Source organism: Anabrus simplex, chromosome 4 (assembly GCF_040414725.1).
Source record: "Anabrus simplex isolate iqAnaSimp1 chromosome 4, ASM4041472v1, whole genome shotgun sequence".
NCBI lineage: Eukaryota > Metazoa > Arthropoda > Insecta > Orthoptera > Tettigoniidae > Anabrus > Anabrus simplex.
In genome coordinates, this window is record NC_090268.1 from 422,637,847 (window position 1) to 422,662,311 (window position 24,465).

A 24,465-nucleotide genomic window follows, 5' to 3' on the forward strand; every position below is an offset into this window, starting at 1 on the left:
ACTGTATCTGTATAAAACACTATGTATTGATCCTAAACATTTTTTTTCAGAATATTCCAATTGACAAAGCTACTACAACACTTTAAAATATTTCTTTTGGTATTATTTTGAACACATCGGTACGTTGTTTCTTATAATATTTATAAAATGCAGGTATAGTTGATCATAAACACATTTTTTTGTGTATGTACACAGTTAAATGGGGTAGGGAAATACACTAGGGTAATAAATAAGTTACAAGATTGTGAGTGACTGCAAAATGACCTCAAGAATGTTATGATATGGACAGCAGGCTGATACCAGTCCTCCTACCATTCTCAGACAAAACCAACCTGCTCACCAATTTGTACCGATACATTTTATGTTGATATTTTAGATACTTTAGAAATGTTTTAGAAATTGTAAACAGAAAAATTATGTATGGGTGTGTTACTGATGATGCAATTTAATTCCGCAACCAGTTTTGACAAAGTAATGTGATATGTGCTGATATAAACCATGTTTATCTTCTTTTATTGTATTGTGAATCTACAGCAGTGTTTTAAACATGGCATTGTCATTTTGTTATTGCCAGTGCTCAGAACTACATTAATTATCATATCAATTACATTTTGGTTACTGGGGTACTCTATTAATTCAATCACATCCTTTTATTAAAACCTTTCTAAACTGTAAATCTTTTCAATTTAATTACTGATCTTGGAGCTCAGACATTCCATTCAGGCTATTTCTTCCTTTATGTCATTTTGTTTTATATTATTATATTTTCCTTTTTCTGTACCAAAATTTATTCTTTCATTAACACGCGGTTACTCTCATGGTGAGCGCGGCACTCACCTTTGTAGTATATTGTGTTTTGTAGGAATTTTACAAGACCTCTACTGTTGGAACTCCTGTACTTTACAATCAGATTGTTAGGAAGGGGATGTGTTACAGTAGTCATTTCCATTATGTTTAGAAACCAGGACCCTCAATCCATTATTAGGCGTGACAGTGCATGTTTGGTGAGCGGTGCGCTCAGTAGCGAGTAACAGTGCTACTCACATTTTGTGCATTGTAATAAGTCAAGCTTTGTCTTATGCTTGTGTTTAATGTGAAATGTTTATATTGTGACTGTTGTTGTATGTTGTGTGTGCTGGGTATACAACCCGAAGGCTGGTTTGATCCTCCACAGCTCCACAAAGAGATGTCATAAAAAGCCTAGGCATCACTGAAGAGGCATGCTAGGGAAATGAGGAGCGAGGTAGTTTCCCGTTGCTTTCCTCACCGAGCCAGAAGTTGCTATTACATATCAGTCTGCCAAGCCCACTGAAATGCATGCACCAACTGACCCTATGAGCGATATTTTCACACCATTCATAACAGGGACTGGCTGCATAAGGAATGGTATTACTAGCGTCACTCATACCTCAGTCACTTATATTGTCAAAGCCAAGGATGAGACTGGGACAGGTCAATGAAAGTAAGTGCATTTATATAAGTTATAATGGCATCCACTGATCGGATACTTTTGTGTTTGGGTGCAACGGTGGAGGAAATGGACTTGAACAACGAAAGTGATGGTAATGAAACAAATGACATTCACAAAACTGATCATAACTCTGAAATAGAGTGTCTGCAAGTTCTGAGAAAGAAGAGGCACTTTCGTAGATTGAAGGCTATATTCCATTTGTTTTAAGAAAGGATGGAATAACCATGGTCCTGCTACAAATGTTTGAAACAAAATTTGCAAATAGTGTTCCACAAAGGATACTGAAAACAACAGAAGTAATGACTATGTAAAATACTTGTTTCCTATTTTGCTGGATTATGTTTGCATTATTTAGTTCATAACAAGCATACTCCTCTTACCTCAAATTTGTTTAAATTTAAACATTTGTATTCCTTAAAATATTGTTTGTTTACCCCTTAGTCCACTTTCTTGACAGGGGGTCGGGGATGAGATGAGATGAATTTATGAGGGGGGATCAAATATTAATGAGATTTTATTTTTTATTTCAATCCAATTGTTGAAAAACACAAGGCAATTACAATTTAATTTTTCACATGGTTTCCTGCTTTGGAAATGCATTTGTCCCAGCATATGGGCAGCTTTTTGATGACTTCAACACAAAATGAACAGGATCGTGTCATCAACCAGTTGCACATGAAGTCTTCCACACTCTTGTCATCTTCAAATCATTGCCCACCTAGAGCTTCTTTAAGTGGTCTGAAGAAATGGAAATCACAAGTCAATAAGTCCAGGTTGTAAGGAGGATGATCAAGTGTAGTCCAGTGCATTTCCTGTAGCTTTTAGACAGAGCTGCAGTATGGGGCCACGCATTGTCGTGGAGGAGGTTGACCTGTCGAATCGGTTGGTCTTGTCTTTTGCGGTGATATGTAACCCTCGCCTTGTTCAACAGCTCGCAGTAGTAAGCAGCATTGATTGTGCATCGCTCATTCAAAAATCAATCAGCAAAATGCCTTGCCAATTGAGAAAAATAGTTGCAAGAACCTTGCCAGTTGACAGTCGAGTCTTGGCTTTCACTGGTGCTGCCTCCCCTTTCCTTCGCCACTCCTTACTAGCTTGTTTGGATTCAGGAGTGTGGTGGTGGATCCATGTTTCGTCGCAGGTGATGATCCAACTCAAAAATGCATAATCTTCTTCTGCAAACCTTGCTATAAGCCTCTGATATATCTTCAAATGTCTCAACTTCAGATTTTGGTCAAAAGGAAGACTCTTTAGGGAACTGTAGGTCGTTTCTGATGATTGCTTGACAGCTTGCATAACTGATTCTGACTTGTTCTGCAATTTCTGATACTGTCGCCCCTTGATCATCGTCAATAATGTCTTTAACTGCACAATTTTTTTTTTTTTTTTTTTTTTTGCTACAGGCTTTACGTCGCACCGACACAGATAGGTCTTATGGCGACGATGGGATAGGAAAGGCCTAGGAGTTGGAAGGAAGCGGCCATGGCCTTAATTAAGGTACAGCCCCAGCATTTGCCTGGTGTGAAAATGGGAAACCACGGAAAACCATTTTCAGGGCTGCCGATAGTGGAATTCGAACCTACTATCTCCCGGATGCAAGCTCACAGCCGCGCGCCTCTACGCGCACGGCCAACTCGCCCGGTCACAACAAATGTTTTTGTCTGCATTGTTGGTCCGAGGACGGCGATCGTGTTGCTGATTTTCCACAAGTTCTCATCCTTCTTTGAAGTTTTTATGCCAGGCAAACACATGCGTCCTTGACTATTTTTGCTCACCGAACTGTGCAGTCAATCGCTGACAAATTTCCATAGCTGTAACTCCTTCACGAGCAAGAAAGTTTATAATTATGCGTTGCGCAGTGGAGGGGTGCACCTGTTGCACCGACATTGTGAGTGTTACTGAAAAACAGCGGGAAATATCTAACAGCACACTCTCCCCACTCCTAATGGTCCCGCCTAAGCATAGCAGAAGTGTGGGGCCAGTCCTACCAACTGCTCAGGAACAAAAATCCCATTCATATTTGATTGACCTTCGTATGTCCCTTGTTTTACAGCTGGATGCCCTTCCTGATTTCAACTTCCATTGAAGAGCTAATCAAGAGGAAATGAATGATGGTGAATGAAACTGGGTGAGGAGATGGAAAGAATCAGCTGTGGCCTATGAATGGGAATTGTCCCTGGCATTTGCCTGGAAGCATAAACAGGAAACCAGAGAAAACCATTCTCAGGACAGCCGACGGTGGGGTCTGAACTCATGTGTCTCCCGAATACACAGTTGGCTTCATAGCCAATCCACTCTTCCGTGTTCCTAAATAAATACATATCTCAAATTTACGTATTAAAAATACCTCCTACTTGATATGGGCATATTATGGCCTTTAAACTTAGAGGTGAGTGCTGTGCTCACTAGTGAGTAATGGCACATGTAAAGACCTAGCGAGTAATGCCGGGTTAAATTTGTGTTTAATTTTATGTGTTGTTCTCACTTGATTTCAAGAAGAATGTATGCCCTTTTGTTTATCCACTCCTTTAAAATTATTTGAGGGGTGGGTCTCTTCAAGATTCCATTATTTTGGGGTTCTACCTATCTTGTACCTGCTCTAGGGTGAGTCAATGAGTAATTTTTTGGTCATTGATGTTCATTTGTGGTGAAGCTTTTTATTTTATTATGTTTACTTAGTTCTGTTATGACATGTCTTCCCTTCTCTTTTCCCAAAAATTCTACTACTAAATATGCCCTGCACTGATAGAGAGCTGAGCATAGCCTGAACGTGTGTGAGTGTCATGGATACCACTTCTTTGTCATGACCTACGTGTTACTGAATGGTAAATCTTATATCTGTTGCCCCTTTCACTGTGCATATTTCTCAGAAAGGCATCTGACCATCTGCAGAAAAAGTATCCTCGCCAAATTATGAAATAACTTTCCTGCAATGGACACTTTTAGTTGGCTTTATCTATGCCATTCTAGCACTTTAAGTGAATCATACATGAATAAATAAAACATTGTGTAATATGAAACTAATAAGTACATACATGTATGTTAGTGTTCAGGCAGTTCAATAACTTGACTGGAATGTGAAGTTGTACCTACTACAGTGATGATAACTCCCCCTCGAGTTGCAGGATTGTGAACAATTGCAGGGGGACCTGGACGATGTTGTGAGATGGACAGCAGATAATGGTATGATGGTAAATGGGATGAAAAGTCATGTTTTAAGTTTCACCATGACAAAAATTCTTCTCAGTTTTAATTACTGTATAAATGGGGTGATGTGGAACACTGTAAGTGCCTTCTTGATAATATAAGGAACGATCTTCATTGGGGTAAGCATATAAACAAGGTTGTAAGGAACGATTACCTATCTCTTCACATGGTTATGAGGGTATTGGTTTGTCGTTAGGAAGTGGAAGAGAGAGTGTATAAGTCTCTGTCCATAGCAGCCTGCATTTGATGTAGGAAGAATTCAAAATATAAAATAAAATACAAAGGGATATGTTCAATAACTTTTAAATTCTTTGAAATCATTTTAAGAGAAAACTAGCTAATAACTGATAGGGGATCTCCCAACTGGGCAACAGCCCTAAATGAAGATCATTGATTGATTGATTGATTGATTGATTGATTGATTGATTGATTGATTGATTGACTAAAAATGGAAGGTAGATTTACTCTGTACAAATTTTCAGATATTGAATGAGAGTTATGGAATTTATTGCCGGTACATGAGGAAATGTTGAGTATCTTATAATCACAATCATATTGCAGCGATTTCTTTTAGTTTAATTCTACTGTATCAGAAATTATGTCTTACCAATCCAGCTTCTTTCTCCAGCTTCTCACGGGTATTTGAAAGAATAACGAGTGGTTCATTACCTGCAAAGAGGGCACGTGAAATTCATTGTTAATTGCATATTGACTCTGGTCACAGGTGAGTTAATTTACCACTACTACACTTAAGTACTGGTAGTTGCTATTATTTTGTCAATACAGTGTTTGGAAACTGAAAAGTAATGGGCTTGTCAAAGGCTACACTAACAGTATGGAAAATGTAAAAGATGTCATATGGTTTGCTGTAACTAAAAGATGATTACTGGGTCAGTGTAAAGAAATACGACAAAATACTGACGTGGACTGCTCCACACTGCGCTGTTTGAGCTGTGATTTCTAACACAAGTGCTTGTGTGGATGGCACATCTTATCCATTTAATTCTGTTGTTCTATCCTAAGTATTAATATATTAAATTCCATAACAGGTTATCCACGAGCGGAATTTAATATATTAAATGGTCAGAGATCCAGCATCACCGGTACATGTAGTAATAAAAAAAATCAACAGATAGCAGTAAATGACACTTACAGGTCTGACTAAAAGGGGAAACCTCGAATTGAGTTGTGTTATCTTCCTGCTAGCTTTTCACAAGCTGTAAGAGGCTGTTGCTTTCCTAGCCTTTTTGAAATCATTTCGGAAAAGGCTAGGAAAACAACAGATAGGGAATCTGCCACCTGGGCGACTGCCCTAAATGCAGATCAGTATTGATTGATTGATTGATTGATTGATTGATTGATTTGATCGTGTTCAGCCAAGCATTATAGTTTATTGTTTTCATGTCCATATTGATAAAGTTCACAAATATAAAATGGGGATAATTCCACCTAATCAATACTGCTTATTAAAAGTACAATATATTTATGCTTAAAAATACACTATTTTTTGCAGTACCAGTTCTGATCTGTATCGATCATCCTCAGCTGTATTAAGAACATGAGATAAAACAACATGTATAAATCATTAGTTTAAGAATGTGATGAACCCTTTGACCGCCAGCCTTATATGTGGTGTCCATGTCCTATACCGCCAGGGCCTAATGAGCACTTTTTACCTTGCAGTAAATTATTCGTAATAACTTCTGTTCAATTCATGTAAATTGGATGGGCATTTTTTTTGTTTCGAAGGTAATGCTTTGGACATTTTATTGATGTAAATTAATGCACCTTTATTTTTAAAACTTTTATTTTATGAAGTGATAATTCAAATAAATATTTCCTTTCTTTGAAAAAAAATTATTTCATCATCAAAAACCGGTAAGAAAAAAATATTTTTACTATCAAAAGCTGCATTATTTTAGAGAGGTGGTGTTTCCTATGCTATATATAAAATGATAGAGCCTTATGTACAATATTACGTTTACAATATTATTATTATTATTGTTACATAAACGTGAAATTTTCTAATCTTACATTATATGCAAATGCTGCAGTTCCTGGTTCGTTTAATTAAAAAAATTACTACTGATGTATATTTCACACATACGTAACGCTCAAAAATTCACTTCTTGCCTTAAAAATATGATATAAGAAATTATTTACTAATATTTACACATGTTTATGACATGCTCTACCAAATGTGCTTAGGGAAGCACACAGGGTGTATACTCTTCTTACACTGTCTACAAATGTATCTGGTCTTTATTCCATTTACCACCTTGACTAGTACTACTCTTTCTGAATACGGAACAGTTATGTTCCTTTTTTTTTTCTTCGGTAAAATAGTACGGGGGTCGTTACCCGCCCGCGGGAGCTGAATTGCTGCTTGGCCACCAAGCCACTCGGCAGCAAGTTCCTCAACTAAACTTGTTGTATATAGTCTTATTTAATCCAGAACTAGTCCAAAACATGTATTATACATTATTAAAATGAATAAATAACTTGGAAAGTACTTTTTCCGGAACGTCCGATCAATCGGACGTAGGCGGTCAAAGGGTTAAAAAGCATGATGAAGAACATTAACAAGTTAAAATCATTAAAATTTAAATTGTGTCCATAGGTCCCTTATATGTTGTTGTTGTTGGAGTCATCAGTCCATAGACTGGTTTGATGCAGCTTTCCATACCACCCTATCCTGTGCTAACCTTTTCATTTCTATGTAACTACTGCATCCTACATATGCTCTAATCTGCTTGTCATATCCATACCTTGGTCTACCCCTACCGTTCTTACCACCTACACTTCCTTCAAAAACCAACTGCACAAGTCCTGGGTGTCTTAAGATGTGTCCTATCATTCTATCTCTTCTTCTCGTCAAATTTAGCCCAATCAATCTCCTCTCACCAATTCGATTCAGTATCTCTTCATTTGTGATTCGATCTATCCATCTCACCTTCAACATTCTTCTGTAACACCACATTTCAAAAGCTTCTATTCTCTTTCTTTCTTTCTGAGCTAGTTATCATCCATGTTTCACTTCCATACAATGCCATGCCCCACATGAAAGTCTTCAAAAACATTGTTCTAATTCCTATATCAATGTTTAGCGAACAAATTTCTTTTCTTAAGAAAACTCTTTCTTGCTTGTGCTAGTCTGCATTTTATGTCCTTACTTCTGCCATAGGTCCCTTATAACAGGTGACCAATCCTACCAAGTGTTTTTCACTTCTTTTTGATACCAAAATTTTGAAATAATTCACCAGGAAGCAGTAATTTAGGGAAACAAATGGAAATAACACCTCCAAGTAGAAGATGAAGAATCAAAGATTGGTCATCTCCAACAGTATCTGTAATAGGATTGTGAGACTGTACAAGATTGTGAGCCACTGCAAAATAACCTTGATAATGTTGTGAGATGGACAGCAGGCAATGGTATGTTGATAAACGGGGTTAAAAGTCAGGTTGTGAGTTTCACAAATTCTCACAAGTCCTCTCAGTTTTAATTAATGCATTGATGGGGTGAAAAATCCTTTTGGGTATCATTGTAAGCACCTAGAAATTAATAAATGGAAAGATCTTCATTGGGGTACTGTAATTGCATAAATATGAATGTAAATAAAGGGTACAGATCTCTGCACATGTTTATGAGGGTATTTAGGGGTTGTTGTAAAGATATAACGGAAAGGGCATATAAGTCTCCGGTAAGACCTCAACTAGAGGATGGTTCCAGCATATGGGACCCTCACCAAAATTACTTGATTCGGGAACTGGAAAAAATCCAAGGAAAAGCAGCTCGATTTGTTCTGGATGATTTCCGACAAAAGAGTAGCGTTACAAAAATGTTGCAAAGTTTGGGCTGGGAAGACTTGGGAGAAAGGAGACGAGCTGCTCGACTAAGTGGTATGTGATATAGATGTAGATTCCCATAGGGAACCTGAAATTTTTTTCACGAATGAGTAAATTTATAATACCAATATTTTGGTCCGTTATTGGACATCACTAGGCATGCGTCTTGGTGGGTGTGCTATTTACCAACTGATGAGCCCAACTTAGCACTCTGGGGTGAAATGCTGGCAACCAGGAATGAGTTAGCTGGAAAATTTATGATGTCCAATAATGGACCAACAACATTGGTATTAAGTGGTATGTTCCGACCTGTCAGCGGAGAGATGGCGTGAAATGACATCAGTAGACAAATAAGTTAAGTGGTATCTTTGAAAGTAGGAAAGATCACAGTATGAAGATAAATCTGGAATTTAAGAGGACAAATTGGGGCAAATATTATTTTATAGGAAGGGGAGTTAGTTATTGGAATAACTTACCAAGGGGGATGTTCAATAAATTTCCAATTTCTTTGCAATCATTTAAGAAAAGGCTAGGAAGACAACAGATAGGGAATCTTCCACCTGGGTGACTGCCCTAAATGCAGATCAGTAGTGATTGATTGACAGGCACTATAAGGGACCTATGGACACATTTCAAATTTTATTGATTTTAACTTGTTTTTAATGTTGTTCATCGTGCTTTTTAATCACATTCTTAAACCAAGTAATATCCAATGACTTGTACATGTCATTTTATCTCATGTTCTCAATGCAGCTGAGGATGATCGATGCAGATCAAAACCGGTACTGCAAAAATAGTGTATTTTTAAGCATAAATATATTGTACTTTTCATAAGCAGTAATGATTATATGGAATTATCCCCATTTTACAATCATTCAGTCAAGCATGCATCGCAAGTTTTGAGATCGGCTTTTTTGTAATTTATGTAGCTATTTTGCAACATGGTTAGAAAGAACGGAGTCAGTGAGCAATAGATTGCTTCAATTTTGGACTCTACGGATATAAATTGAAGTGACTTTTCATTTGAAGAGTCCAAAAACGAAAATTCAAGTAGTGAGTCTTCTCAGTGCAAGAGCAAGTCAAGTGCCCCGGAGAATGAAACAGCTGATGAAAGAACTGATGTGAGTAACTTCGACCCAGGACCTTCAACTACCATTCCAATATATAATATTAATTAACCACCAATTCTTATAGTCATATTTTGACATGGCAACTGAGCCTACAGAGTATTATTCATTATTTCTTAATTCAAAAATTGTGACATAATTCACCATGAAACAGTAATTCAGGGAAACAAATGGAAACAAGAAGCAACACCTCGAAGTAGAAGATGCAGAATCAAAGATTGGTCATCTTCAGCACTATATGATATGATTGGCGTAATAACTTATTTGTGGAATGACTTTTACGCCTTTTTGCACTAACATGCTGCCACAAAATTTGATAATACCCTACAGACCTCTGCGGTAGAGTAAATTAGATCCTATAATCAAGATAAGTAATTAACATTATGTACATATGTATGTTTACAGCTAGCGTTCGATAATTCTGGATGAGTTTTAATTTGCCATATTTTTGGTCCGTGTACAGACATAAAATGCTTCTGCCTGTGTGGGGTTAATATATTGTACTATATAGGTCATTTTATCTATTAATAACAACTTTAAAGAAAAGTATATATTTTAATTTTGAAACTTTGTGTCTCATGCTACAAACAATATGTTAAAGAATGTGACAGAGCTTCCAAGAAATTTCTAACTGCTTACATCTCTCTGTGTACTGTTGCCTCCATTCTTGTTTCATATGAATAGTGGAGACAAACTGCATCTGTGTAATCAAGGCAAAGCTCTTTGAAACATGTGTTGCAGGATTTCCATCTGGTCTTGTTGTGATTTCTTACGCGCATGTAAGCGTTCTTGTGCTTCGACTTAACGACGGTTAGCAGGTCTCTCATCATTTTCACTTCCCACAAATAACTTGCACCTCCTTTTCAGTTCCTTAGGAATCTTTTCTTGTATCCTTCTGAAGATATGGAGTTTGATGAGATCTGTTGGCAGCTCATACAGGAACTTTCTTCTCAAAATATTTGGAAAATCCTTTTGTTTTTTATAAATTGCCTAAAACAGCAGTTCCCAAAAAATGCAGTCAGTTGCTCATCAATGCACGGGAACTCTTCAGGCTTGAAACACTTTTGTCAGTTTGTTAAAAACATGCCAAATATTTCTCCGATCGGTGCAAGCTTGTCTACTGCCATCTGTTCTTTCCTACTATTTATGCCATCAAATCGTATGCATCTCGCAACCTCTTTGTTGGTGGACTTGGGTGGAAAGCGCATGTTTCATAGAAAAGATGGATCAAGAGCTTAATTCCCTCTGTATAGGAAATGTCCCATATTATAATCACTCTGAAAAACTTTGTGAATATTGTTACATGTTCAGGCGACCGTCAGTCTTGTCAACGCCCCTTCGGTATTATCTGAAAGGCGATGACTAAGCCAGCTCGGGGAACCTCCCAGCCCGCCCGAGTAAATGTCATGGCCCTTACTCTATTGTTCCCTTCATCTAGTTTCCCAATGCGATTTCTGGAAGATACGACAGGGAATTTCCATCTCCAGCAAAACCCTGAATGTTCTAGTGGCCCAACATAAAGGTATAAATACAAGCCCCTGCGAGCGAGTTGTTGTTGCGGTCTCTCTAAGTTTACAAAAGGAGTATTTTTATTACCCCACCTATTCAATACAATTAATTCCATGGTTATGTGGTTAAATAAACATTACTAAATTTAAAGGGACATGTTTCTTTCTTCTTTTATTGGGCATCATCAGCCTTATTTAATCTTAAAACAAGCATTGGTCAGAGGACATTATCACTTATAACTTATAAAAATTGAACTGTGTTTTCTTAAAAGTAATGACACTGTGGAATAGTTGTTATAAAATAAAGGTGTTGAGACATAACATATACAACACATGCTAAAATGACTTTAAACATTTTAAAATGTTTGTCCAAAAAGAAAAGAATTTTGTGTCATATTAATTCTAAAAACAACACATGTTGTAACGTGTTCAAATCGCTTACCTTATTTTTCTTCTACGCTCAAACCCAATGCATCGTTTCGCTACACGAACTGTCTGCCTTCACGCCTGCCACTTGACTGTCTGGACTGTTTCATCGCTCCACGCGAGGCCCTATGACGTCATCGCTTCTCACATGTTCCACGGCGACCTCGGTTCTGTATATATACGGGCTGCGTGTGCTTGTTCGATGTTCAGGTGTCGATCAAATGTTGTGATAGGCAGTGGAAGCTCTGGAAGTGTGCGCGGCTGGCCCGTGTACATACTGGTTTTAAAATTTCTCCGTTCAACGTACTGGGTGAGCAGACTTCATACTTCTCCTCATATTAACATTCATTCTATTTTGCCCTTTTCTTCAGCTTGTTAATTGGAATCCGAACTTTAGTCCTTTTTTTTAAGGGCATTATGAAATTGACACTCTGGTAAAATTCTAACTCCGAACTTAAGATAGAAAAGTGAATCGAGAATGTGGACTGGACTCGCGATGTGTGATGTGTGAACTTTGCCTTCCATTCCTGTGATGTGGGAGCTTCGCGGCCTGATCAGTACTCTGTCTCCTTATCCCTCCTGATTTTTCTTCTTTCTTCGCCTCATTGCCCTCCTTTTGCCTTTCCCTTCCTTTATTATTTTTGTCCTTTTGTTTACCTTTGTTATTTAAGATGGTGTATCGCGGTCTGCTAACCCTTTTATGATCTATCTACACTAGGTACGTTCGATGTTCATATGTTTTCCTATATTGTCTAAGCTGAAATATGAATCTGGGAGATGGTGGTAGTATCTTGCAAAGTACTCCCCTTTTTTTGTATTGTAAACCTCTCTTCAATTAAAATTACTGCCAATTGTTGTATTCCGGTTCATCAAATGGCCCTCCTATGGGAGCTTGTATGTAAACAAGAACATTGATTTGCTCAGGTTTAACCTTTTTACTCGAATTTGTACAAGTCAAGATATGTGTAATTCACGGGGCATTTACCCCTTGGTTGTACCTCAAAGACAGTTGTAATTCTCGGGGTTTTTATCCCTTGTTGTAACCAAAGATAATGTTGATTTTTACGGGTCATTTTACCCTTTGTTGTGATTGTGTGTGCCTATCTAAACTAGATTATTGACCATTGAAATAGTCCCTCGTGATCTGTTTTATATTTTTTTGTGGATCTATATCCTGTTATTTTGAAAACTTTATTCAATATATATGTTATCTTTAAAAAAAAAAGAATTCTGTGCTTTGGGAGTTCCCTTATCTGGTATTCCTTTCCTATGATTTAACATGCACTTAACACGATAACTCCTCTTGGGTATGGCCCACCATTAATGTTTTTTTTTTAATGTTCCGAAGTATGGCTTTGTGTATTATACCTTCCTCTGCGCTCCGCTCTGCTGAGTTTGTTGCCTTGTGAGTTAGAATTTGTATACTGGAGCATCCTGCCTCTTACGCATCGATCTTGAGTTTGATACTTGCGAAAGCCATTTCTATTAACGCTCGGCGATATAGTGGAATCGACCTTTCATTTTTTGATCTCTTCTAAAAGGGGATTGGTAAGCTCTGGCCACAAGTGTGATATTTTGTGACATTTTACACCAAAATGTACCTAACAATGTCCAACACTGAAGTGGATCCCCTTCGTAAGAAATTTGAGCATACGCATCGCTTGGGGGTCAGATGTCAAACCCAAGTCTTCAATAGACAAGAATGGTATGACAATACACAAAAGCTGAGGTTGAATTCTGTTTTTTATGAAAAACACAGGAGCTAAAAAATAGTGGCCAGGAAAAAGGCGAATGATTTCAAATTATCTTATTAAGTTGATTAATCAAAAATTATCGTGAGATAACTAATGTTGTGGTGTTGGAGAGACCAATGAGTGAATGAGCTGGAGACAATGGAACGGAAAACTGTACCGTGTGTTTATGTATTTCTGTGGACTGAGGCTCGCGTGAGTCAACGAGCGCTATCACGAGTGTGAAGGTAAATGGACCTGTGCTAATGTTTGCTGTTGTGAGTATCATTCTGCTGTTGAATCCTGTTGAGCTGTTTAGTTGTTCACTGCATCTAACTGTATGAATTACTGGACTGTCTCTGGAGTCGAACCAACAAACAGTTATTGTGTGTCGAATGGTCTGTAGCCCTGTGTTCAGATCCAGCGTCTACACACAGCTTCTGTATGAGGTGACTGGACTTGGGGAAGTGAAGGTAAGGATTAAGCGTCCGCAGGTAAAGCAACGGGCTGGACCGCCTACTGTGCCATAAGGAAGTGAGAGGCACTTGTAAACAGATAGCAATTAGTGAGTGTGGCCATTCATGTTTTATTAGAATTGTGTGTGTGCATTTATTGGGTCATTCTAAAGTAAACTGGAGTAATGAAACAAATTGAGTTTCATTTGTAACAATATGATAAAAGTTATAGGTAAGTTAAACAACAAAGTTAGACCCCAGTATTCACATGGATGACTATTGTCATCCACTTGCTTAGATCTCATAATAATGGAAAAATCTAGAGATATTAACCTTGAACTTTGGATCTTTAGCAATTGTTTTTTTGCAGATTATATAAAACACTCACACAAAATTTTGTAAAATGTATACAATACTAAGAAAATTGTGCTCCTGGATGTCAACAGTCATCTGCATGAGCACCGCAGTGTTAAATACACATGTCCATTTGTCACAATGTAAGTTATGTTGTCATAAGTGCTGTGAGATTTAAGTGGCAATGAAGAAATATCACTTCAATAAGTCAAACATTTTAATATCTCTTTGTGTAGAAGCCACATCAGGCTGCAAGAAGAATGCACACACACAAACAGAGAGGTCACATTCTTGAAACATTTGATGGATAATGAGTTCACTTTAATCATACTGCCACTGCTATAAGAAACTAGAGGATACAACTATTTTGATGGAGATTTTTTGCCCCTCATCATCATTTTCCTGCTCCAGTTTCCTGAGTGTGGTGTACAAGCGCTCACCACTTTTTCCTGTCAAAGTATAGTTTCTGTTCCTCTATGTTCTCCCACATGACCTTCCTCTTGTTGACCTCCGATTTCAATGTATCCATCGATACCTTGGCCTCCCTACTGTCCTCTGTCCTTTTACTTCTCTGTCAAAGTAATTCCTTGCTGTTCTCCTTCTGTCCATCCTCATAAGTCGAAGCATGAGAATGCTGCTACGTGTGCATAAGAAGTCACAACAAAACTACCTGGAAATCCTGCCATACATGTTTCAAAGGGATTTGCCCTGATTACACAGATGTAGTCTGTGTCCACTACTCATACGAAACAGGAGTGGAGGCAACAGACAACAAAAGTGGTTGAGTACATAAAGAGATGTAAGCAGTTAGAAATTTCTTGGAAGCTCTGTCATATTCTTTAACATATTGTTTGTATCACATGATACTAAGTTCCAAAATTAATTCTGAATAAATAAGGTTGTTATCAATGGATGGAATGACCTATAATGACCTATAAAGTACATACATTAACCCTACAAGGGCAGAAGCATTTTATGTCTGGTTAGTAGGTCTCTCATCCTCCACCAACAAAGAGGTTATGTTTCAATGGCATAAGCAGTAGGGAAGAATAAATGGCAGTAAACAAGCTTGCACCAATCAGAGAAATATTTGGCATTTTCAAACTGCCAAAAGTGTTTCAAGCCTGAAGAGTTCCTGTGGATTGATGAACAACTGACTGCATTTTTTGGAAACTGCTGTTTCAGCCCATTTATAAAAAGAACAGGATTTCCTAAATATTTTGAGAAGAAAGTTCCTGTATGACCTGCCAACAGATCTCATCAAACTCTATATCTTCAGAAGGATGCAAAAAATTATTCTCAAGGAACTGAAAAGGAGGTGCAAGTTATTTGTGGACACCATTTTAACTTGTGTCATCCTCAAAGCTCAGTAACACCAGCCTCCTTCCTGTTTGCTTCATTTCTAACCTTGTCTTTCTTGATCTGATGAATTTTATTTCTGTTGACTGGATTTTACTATTAGCCTTATTATGTGGAGTACATGCTTGAATCCATAGGTGAGAACTGGAATGAAGTTGGTATGAAACATGGTCAATTTTGCTTTCTGGGATATTCTCCCATCCCAGGCTAGATATCCCACTTAAAAATAAAATTGAGAAGTTTTCTCAGTCCTGTTAAGTATTTCTTGGTTTATTGTGTTATCTTTTGAAATGATACTCCCAAGGTATTTGAACTTAAAAGCAGATTGTTACAGAGTTCCCTCCAGGAAAATGTTTGAATCTGTATCTTTCCTATTGATAGTCATTTCAACAGTTATTGTTTTACTGATGTTTAGTTCATATGCTTTAATCTTGCCATTCCAAATGTTTACTTTCTCTTGTACTTTTACTCCATTTTCTCCACGGATCAGAACATCATCTGCAAAAAGAGTGTCAAGCTCTTTGCAATGTTCTTTGATTGATTTTATGATCCAATCCATGACAGTGAACAAGAGTGGTGACAAGGCACTTCCCTGTTGGACTCCTCTTTTGGTTTCAAACATGGACACAGGTAAAGCATTTTTGATAGAGCATCTTTACTTTATCAATCAGGAAGTTTGGCACACCTAGGCCCTATATCTTCTAGGCATTCCCAGATTATCTCCCTAGGCACACCGATGTTCATGAAAACTATAACTAAGACCTTACCACATTCACAGTGCTTCTTTGTTAGCATTATGACGACAAATATCAGGTCTGCCAGCTCTTCCTGAATGTGAGTTGCTCTCCTCCATTCACAGTTCTAGTATAATACTGACTCTTCTTTCAATTACAGTGTCTTCTCCAGAAGTTTAAGTGAGCGAGAAAGTAGAGCGATGCCCCGATAATTTCCACAATTTTCCTTTCTCTCCTTTTATATAGGGTGTGGCAGGTGTATTACCAAGAAAGAACAGCAGAAGTGCAATTTGGTAATCAAGGAAGAACAGCAGGATTTCATTTTTGTTGGTAATATTTTTGTATTGTGAAAAATGAAGAAATACGAACTCTGGACTCTACTGGAATTATTTTATGTAACGGCAAGAAATATTAATTTAAATATGTGTGTAATAATTTTTTTTAGGCAATAGGCAAGATATATTGAACAGTATGAACATTGCAAGATGCAAACAGTGATTTTTTTTGTATGTAAATTTTATGTAATTGATCATTCAAATTAATGTCAGCAAGCATGAGGAAAAGACACTTGGGACATTTTAACCTGAAGAATTTCTTGAAGAATTATTTGAAAATTAATTTTTGTAATTCTGTACGTCAAAATTGTAATCTGATGAAAATGTAAAGGGGCTTTAGTTGTAAAACACCCTATACCGCATGTGCGGTTATTGCTGTTGAAATAGGGTGTCGCAATAGGAAATCTCTAGAAGTTGCTAACTATCTTAATATGACCATATATGGTCATGCAATTTCATTCGCTAGAATAACTAGATTTCCTATTGGCGAAAAGATAGCGAACGTAGTGGAAATTGTTTCTTATTGGTTAATTGTGATCGGGCTATTTCCGGTCTTCCGCCGGCTTCGGAAAAGTGATGCGTGTGCTCAGCGTCATCTACATCCGAGCGCGTGCACTCGGGGCCTCCCCTCGGGAACTCCAGTTTTTATTGGTAAGTGTTATTTCAATGTTATTCTCAATGTTTTCTGGTTTCGTTTGATTCCATTTAATTACTTTGGTATTTCGGTATTTCCTTAATGTAATTTTTAAAGTTTTTAATTTAACGTGTCCGAGTTTACCCTAGGTTCCCGTTGCCGTAATTTCAGTTCTATCACTTACTTTCGTTTTAAAGTATGCATTGTAATGTAGCATCACCTTTATATATTAAGTTACTTAAGTATGTAAAGTCTTTGAAACACCTTTCATTTGTGAATAGGTACCGGTATCCGTTTCTATTTCATGATCTTGTTTCTTGTAATTTTAGTTTTGATTATGTTAATATGATGAGTTTCGGGGTGATGATTGTAAGTCTTTTCTCCCTCATAACGTCATACTTTGCCATGGATCTCATAGGGTTTCAGCACCTTCCACTCTCCTATCTTAGTTGTCATTTTTAGGCCTGTAAGTGTTCCCTTGTATTTGATTTAATTTTGAGTACCGGTATTGATAGTTATCTGTCACGTTTCCATGCTCTGATGTGAATTCACCGCCACTGCGTCATTTTACTATTTCTTCATTCACATTTTATGTCAACATTTATTATTTTTGTTTTAGCATTTATTATTATTATTATTATTATTATTATTATTATTATTATTATTATTATTATTATTATTATTAAGAATGTGTATTCCTGTGCCAGATACATAGATCATGGTGTTCCACGGGGGTCAGTTTTAGGACCATTATTATTTTTAGTATTTATTAATGATATCGTCCAAATTGTCGATGATATTCAAGGAGTGCAATTAACTTTGTTTGCAGATGATATTACTGTTTTTGTAGCTGATGAAAATTCTGAAGGGTTAGAATTGAAGGCAGGCATTATAGTGAGTAATATCCTGAGCTGGCTTGAAGATAATAAATTCATTTTAAGTAAACAAAAAACTTCTGTGATTAGATTTCACCATGAGATTAATTTAAATACGGAAAATAGTCCAATATCATTTGGAGAGACCATAATTGAGTACTCATCGTCAACAAAGTTGCGTGGCTCGTGGATGGATGAATCATTAACCTGGGAAAAACATACAGAGTTTATAGGGAAAAAGCTTAGTAGAATTTATTTCATGATAATATCTTTGAAAAATAGTTTTAATTTAAAGGCTTGCCAAATTATGTATTTTTTTTTCATATGTCCATCCCATACCGGTACTAACCAATGGAATCAATTACTGGGGGAATTCACGATATAGCAAAGTCATCTTCAAGTTACAAAATAAAATAATTAGAGGAATGGCCGGTGTCGGCAGGAGGACAAGCTGCAAGAAATACTTTAAACTTTATTTTATTTTACCATTGCCTAGCCTTTATATCTTCCATACACTTGTATATATGAAGGAGAATGTAAACAGGTACACCATAAACTCTGATGTACATAGGTATAATACTAGAAATAGAAACAGTCTGCACATAGAACCACACAAAACTAAGCTATATGAATCAAGTTTGAGTTATGCAGGAGTACATTTATTTAATAAATTACCAGACTACATTAAGCAGATAAAACCATGTTCAAAATTTAAGAAAGAATTATTCAAATTTGTTTCTAACCATTGTTTTATTCTATTGAAGAATACTTAGCTCTTGAAAATTAACTTATGTATCACTTTTTTTTTTAATCTGTGCCTCTTTACCACATTGTATATCTCTCTTTATTTATCTTGGTTTGTATATTACTGTTTTATCCTTTGTTACTGTAAATATGATTATTGACGTGTCCCATATCACTGTATGATCAGTTGGACGAAATAAAATACAATACAATACATTATTATTATTATTATTATTATTATTATTATTATTATTATTATTATTATGTATAGGCGTAATTATCCCAACAGCGGTTACATTTGTTAACAGAGCGTAGGTTATGAAAGGAAAAAGGATTTACAATGATCACTCTCGGCTAACTTTTCTAAAATTAATTTTCAATCTTAAGTTTGAATATAGGTTGTAATTGTTTCGTGTGTATTCTTAATTCCCAGTTCTTGTTTTTTATGATTCTTGCGCTAGTTTTACGCACCGCGTGTTTTTCGTTCCGCGATGTGTAGTCTTGTATTGCTGTGTTTCACTTGTAATTAACGGTTGGAGGAAATGGTGCGTCACTATTTGTAACAAGTTTTTTTTTTTCGTTAATTTTAATTAATTTTCTTGTGTGGCAAGGTTTCCGCTTGACCACGTGTTTTGTAGTAAAGTGATATCTTCACATTTCGTGTGCTGTGTTCGCGTCCGAAAGTCTTTTTTGGTAAATTTCGGTAGGTATGTTTGATTATTTCACGTTTTCTTCGATATGTGTGTTTTGGATCTTAACATCTGAGTGATTGTTTGTTGCGTTAAACTACGTCGTGATATTGTGTTAAGTACTGTACTTCCGTGTCTGAATTCAAGTTTATCTCTTGAACAGCTGAAGTGTGTTGAAAACAGCTGAGCTGTTGTTGTTGTCGGAGAGGTTATGGGCTCTATTATTTCACCCAGCCACTACACTTATTATCGTGATATTACACTTATAATGTTAAATCACACGCAATTAGTTCACTACGAAGGTCTCAAGAACAGTTGAGCATCAGGTCTATGTGCACATCTTACGTAACGCGAAACATAACAAAGGAAGTGCGTAGAAGCAAAAAACAGTGGAAGCAGGAGTATGTAACGGTGCAAACAAGAAACAGACAGTAATTTACAAATGAATATGAGAGTCATCCAAATAGTGATGGATAGCATGTATTAGAGCAGGAGACATATCGGGAAGCAAGCAGGAGACATTGGTGGGGAGAGCTTTCTGAAGACTGAGAAGACGAGAAATAAAAGCCGGACGAAAAGAATCATACACAGGGCATTGGAATAATAAATGATTTACATCAGCACTCAGAGTACCACATTTTCATTTATCAAAAATTGTAACTCATACCGTTTAGAAGAGATACTCCTAGCATTCCACTGCAGGATACGTAGCATCTAAAGAGAACATAGTGTGCACACAGTCACGAAGCTTATAAAGTGTATGTGCGACATGCGGCTGGTCCCCTAATAATTGAATAAGTTGTAGAAATAGTTGATGAATACCACTTTGGAGATACGCCTTTTGGCGTAGTACAGGGGAACTAGATGATTGAGAAGGAGCTGAAGGTAAACACTGAGAATTACGGGACGTAGACGGAATCGGGGAGGATGAAGATGAAGTGGATGGAAAGACCGAGGTATGTGAAGACACTGGAGTGGGTCGGATGAGATTAAGATACCCAGACTTATCGAAACCAGGCGTTGGAATGGGACGGGGCTCTGTCATAACCACCTGAGTAAATTTACGTTTCCTCGGGGTTTCCACAGGTGAAGTGGAACTAGTAGAAGGAAGAGGTGGAAAAAGATGGGTATTATTGGACATGTCAAATTGGGTCGAGGGTATTCTAGCAGACGCCTCGGAAAAGGATAGATTTTCTGTACACATAAGCTTTTTAAGGGCAGTTTGCTGTTGATGAGTAGGGCAGTTTGAGGAGCCAGTATAATGTTCCTGATGACAGTGAACACAGCGGCGAATATTTTCCTGACACTCTGATGTAAGGTGATGTAACGCGCAATGTCCACATCGGGGTGACTTAGCCTGACAGTTTTTAATCGTGTGTCCATATCGCTGACATTTTGAACAGATAATCGGGGAAAATATGAAAGGGTAAACCTCTAAATGCACTTGAAACAAAGAGACATATTGAGGAAGAGTCTGAGAGCGAAAAACAATCTTAACTGTTCCAGTAGGAACGTAGTTCACTCCACTGGGCTCCACAACCTTACGGTTAAGCCGCTTGACCGATTTGACCCGAACATCAGATTTGAGGTATTTAAGAATGTCAGCATCAGAAACATTCTTTTCCACACCGCGTATAAGTCCAACACGAAAGATATTGGAACTGGGAATATATGCTTTCAAGGAGTGAGTTGCAAGTATTGAATGACGTAGAAAGGAATTAGCTTGGATCGCGGAACTAAATTCCACCAATAATCTATTGCGTCCTTTGGGCGTTATACCTTTCACAAAAATATCATTATCGTAAAACAAGCGCCCAAGCGCCATGGGATGTAGCCCACCAATATTTTTCGACTTAGTTGATTCAACAAATACAATAAATGGGCCAAAATGAGCCTGTGGATAAACCTCCAACTCTTCAGGAGGTGGGGGAGGTGGAGGAGGCGGCTGAGCGGCATTAGACTGTTGAGGTTGTAAAGGCTGCTGTAATGAATTCGTATTTGAAGTGAGATTAATCAAATCGGTTTGCATCGGCACAATTTCTTCACGACCAACATTGGCATTAGATGAGGGATCCGGTGCCTCATCTCCTCCACTATCAGTATCCATCACCAAGGCGTACACAGACACACACTCGCCAAACGGTCACACACTACTTGTCACCGCAGGCAAACACCAGACTGCAACCAAAGAACGATCCGCACCGTACGAGAGACACGAACGGACTGAAAACAGCTGAGCGTTTGACCCACTGCGAAGTGTATATACACACCCTACATCCTAAGATATCGCATGTCGCGTTTTGCTTGTTTTACTTCTGGACCACGTAAATTGTAGTTTGAATTGTCAGAGTGACCAGTGTGTTTTGGTCGAGTTTTAGCATGATGTTTCATTAAAGTTTTCTCAAATTTCTGGGTTCGTAAATTTTCGGCAACCATTTTGAGGTTAATGTTCGTAAATTTTCGTCTATTTCTTCGGTGATTTTTCTGTTCGCAAATTTTGAGGTTAAAGTTCGTAACTTTTAATCGATCTCTGAGTGTCTTGCTGTTCGTGAATTTGGTGTTATAGTAAATTGTTTTCAAAATTTTGTCCCTTAATGCTTGTTATATTTTATTTGGCAGTAATCCACGTGTGTGATATTTTAAAATGATTATGGTGTCGTACGTAGCTCGGTATGTACTTAAATTTCCGGGTCATGTGGTGTTGTTTTTGGTCTGTTGCTGTGTTTGGGTTCGTTTCTGAGTAGGTATGGGACTATTTGGGGGGCGGGTTCCAGACCAGCTGCTAAATTCGAAAGTTTCCTAGTTTGTCTTGTGCTTTTCCATCGTGTAAGTGTCTGTTCCCTTGTCACGTATATTTATTTACCCATGTGTTCCTGTAGTTCTTAGGAAGGGTACTACTTTGACTGTGATAGTCTTGTAGGGCGAAACGTATTAACGATATTCATAGACCAGCTAGGCTGAGGCCCATTTTGGGCCCATTTTGACGGGTTATGGATCTGCACTTGTGCTCGTGATATGTTTGAAATCTGGTGCGTTTGGTATGAGATTCTTTGTACCGGTAATCTTTTTCTTGGTGTTAGGTGCCTAGATGAAAAATAATGTCCCTTGTTATTGTGTGAATGCTAGGGAGATTTTCTGCAAATGTTCATTTCGGTGTCCTTATGCTGAGCTATAAATTGTTGTTAAATTCATAGTAGGTGTGCAGGTTGCCAAGATTTTTGTTTCTGTTATTTTCAAGTTGTCACTGGTGAAAGTTTGAAGGTATCGCGATTTAGCTAAGCTAGTCAGTTAATTTTCCTGTTTGTATTGTCTTGTTCGATTTTATCGATATGAAAAGTTTCTTGCATTACGGGTTCGTGTCTTCAAAAATTTATGTACTCAATTTGTAGATGTATGGGATCCTCTAGACTGAGTACGGTCCAAAAATTGGGTAGCCATGCTGTATCTGTTCTACCATTTCGCAAATAATTGTGTGTTCGTTTCAGCACCTTCCACTCTCCTCTGTTCCCTTGTATTTGATTTAATTTTGAGTGCCGGTATTGTCACGTTTCCATGCTCTGATGTGAATTCACTGCCACTGCATCATTTTACAATTTCTTCATTCACATTTTATGTCAACATTTATTATTTTTATTTTAGCATTATTATTATTATTATTATTATTATTATTATTAATATGTGTAGGCATAATTATCCCAACAGCGGTTACATAGGGGATAATGATCCCTTTCATCCAGTCCTCTGGTAGCCTGTTCTCTTTCTTCCCTATAATTTCCAAGTTCCTGTGGTGTCAGATGGAGAGTTTTCAAATTGGAGTTTGTTTTAATCAGTGTAAGTAGTTAACAGGGAACTGATTTATATGTAAATACATATCTCTTTAGGAAGCTAAAATTAATTACATTTTGCATTATCTTTACGAATCATGCCATGTGGAGTTGAAAAATGGAGTATTCATTTTCCATATTTTTCCATATTTTGGAGTTTAGCATATATGTTCCATATTCTTCGTCATTAAAGTCAATATAGTCCATATTTCGGCTAAAAAGTGTTAAATTATATTAAATTAGCAGTCCTTTCAATAACGGAGAAATAAATTAAAAATCTATATTCAGTGGACGCCTGTCCACGTCTGGGCTGACAAAATAAGCTGATAAACGGTGCGAAGAAAGAGACAGATTGAGCGCAGAAGTGGTGGAGATCAGCCGGTCAGTACCGTGACTATCTGAATCACATTTACAGCACTGATCAGCTGCATTACATAACATCGACTGTGTCTGTGCCATAATTTCGTAACTAAGGAAATCTCTTTCATCGACGATGTGCTAGTGGTTTCCGGATTAGTTCGCAATTCGGGCATTCCCTCTGATTGCTTTATAAGGCCATCTAATTCACTACCAGTCATTCACAGTTTGAATTAACAATGAGATGGATCATAGTGTTCTTATACGTTCAGTGTATGCAATTGTATATCGATATTCATTGAAGACATTAACATTGTCAAGATATGCCTAAAGTAGGTCAGTCAACCAGTTTAAAACTGAAAAGTTATGTATCAGAACTTAAAGAAGATGGTTTATCAACTGACAGTAAGAAATTATTTTGTAATTTGTGTCATTGTATAGTGACATCTACTCAAAGGTTCCTTGTGCAACAGCACGTTTCAACCAGTAAACACCAGGCTAACAAACAACGAGATTCCAAGCAGAGACAGAGACAGAGCAGAGACAGTTGTTTCTGACACAATTAGCAACTTCCAGCGTAACGATCTCTGCCGTTCTCTCATCTCTGCTGACATATCTCTCTTCAAACTGAATAATCAGTGTTTCAGGGGAATTCCTCGAGAAATATACTAAACGATGCAGCCCGTATGAGTCAGCATTCATAAAAACGTACTGTTCAGTCATATACGATGAAACTGTTCGGAAGATAAGGCAAGAGATTAAAGACGGTCCAATTTGGGTTTCCATTGAC

At 37.4% G+C, this 24,465-nt stretch overlaps 1 protein-coding gene across 1 annotated transcript in view; it reads right to left on the bottom strand.

The window, feature by feature from the left end:
- The window catches only part of LOC137500506 (trichohyalin-like), a 196,175-nt gene that overhangs the window by 89,978 nt on the left and 81,732 nt on the right, over window positions 1–24,465 (bottom strand). Inside the window, exon 8 of the mRNA XM_068227425.1 lies at window positions 5,286–5,347. Coding sequence (XP_068083526.1) covers window positions 5,286–5,347 — 62 coding nt within the window. The remainder of the gene's footprint in view (window positions 1–5,285; window positions 5,348–24,465) is intronic.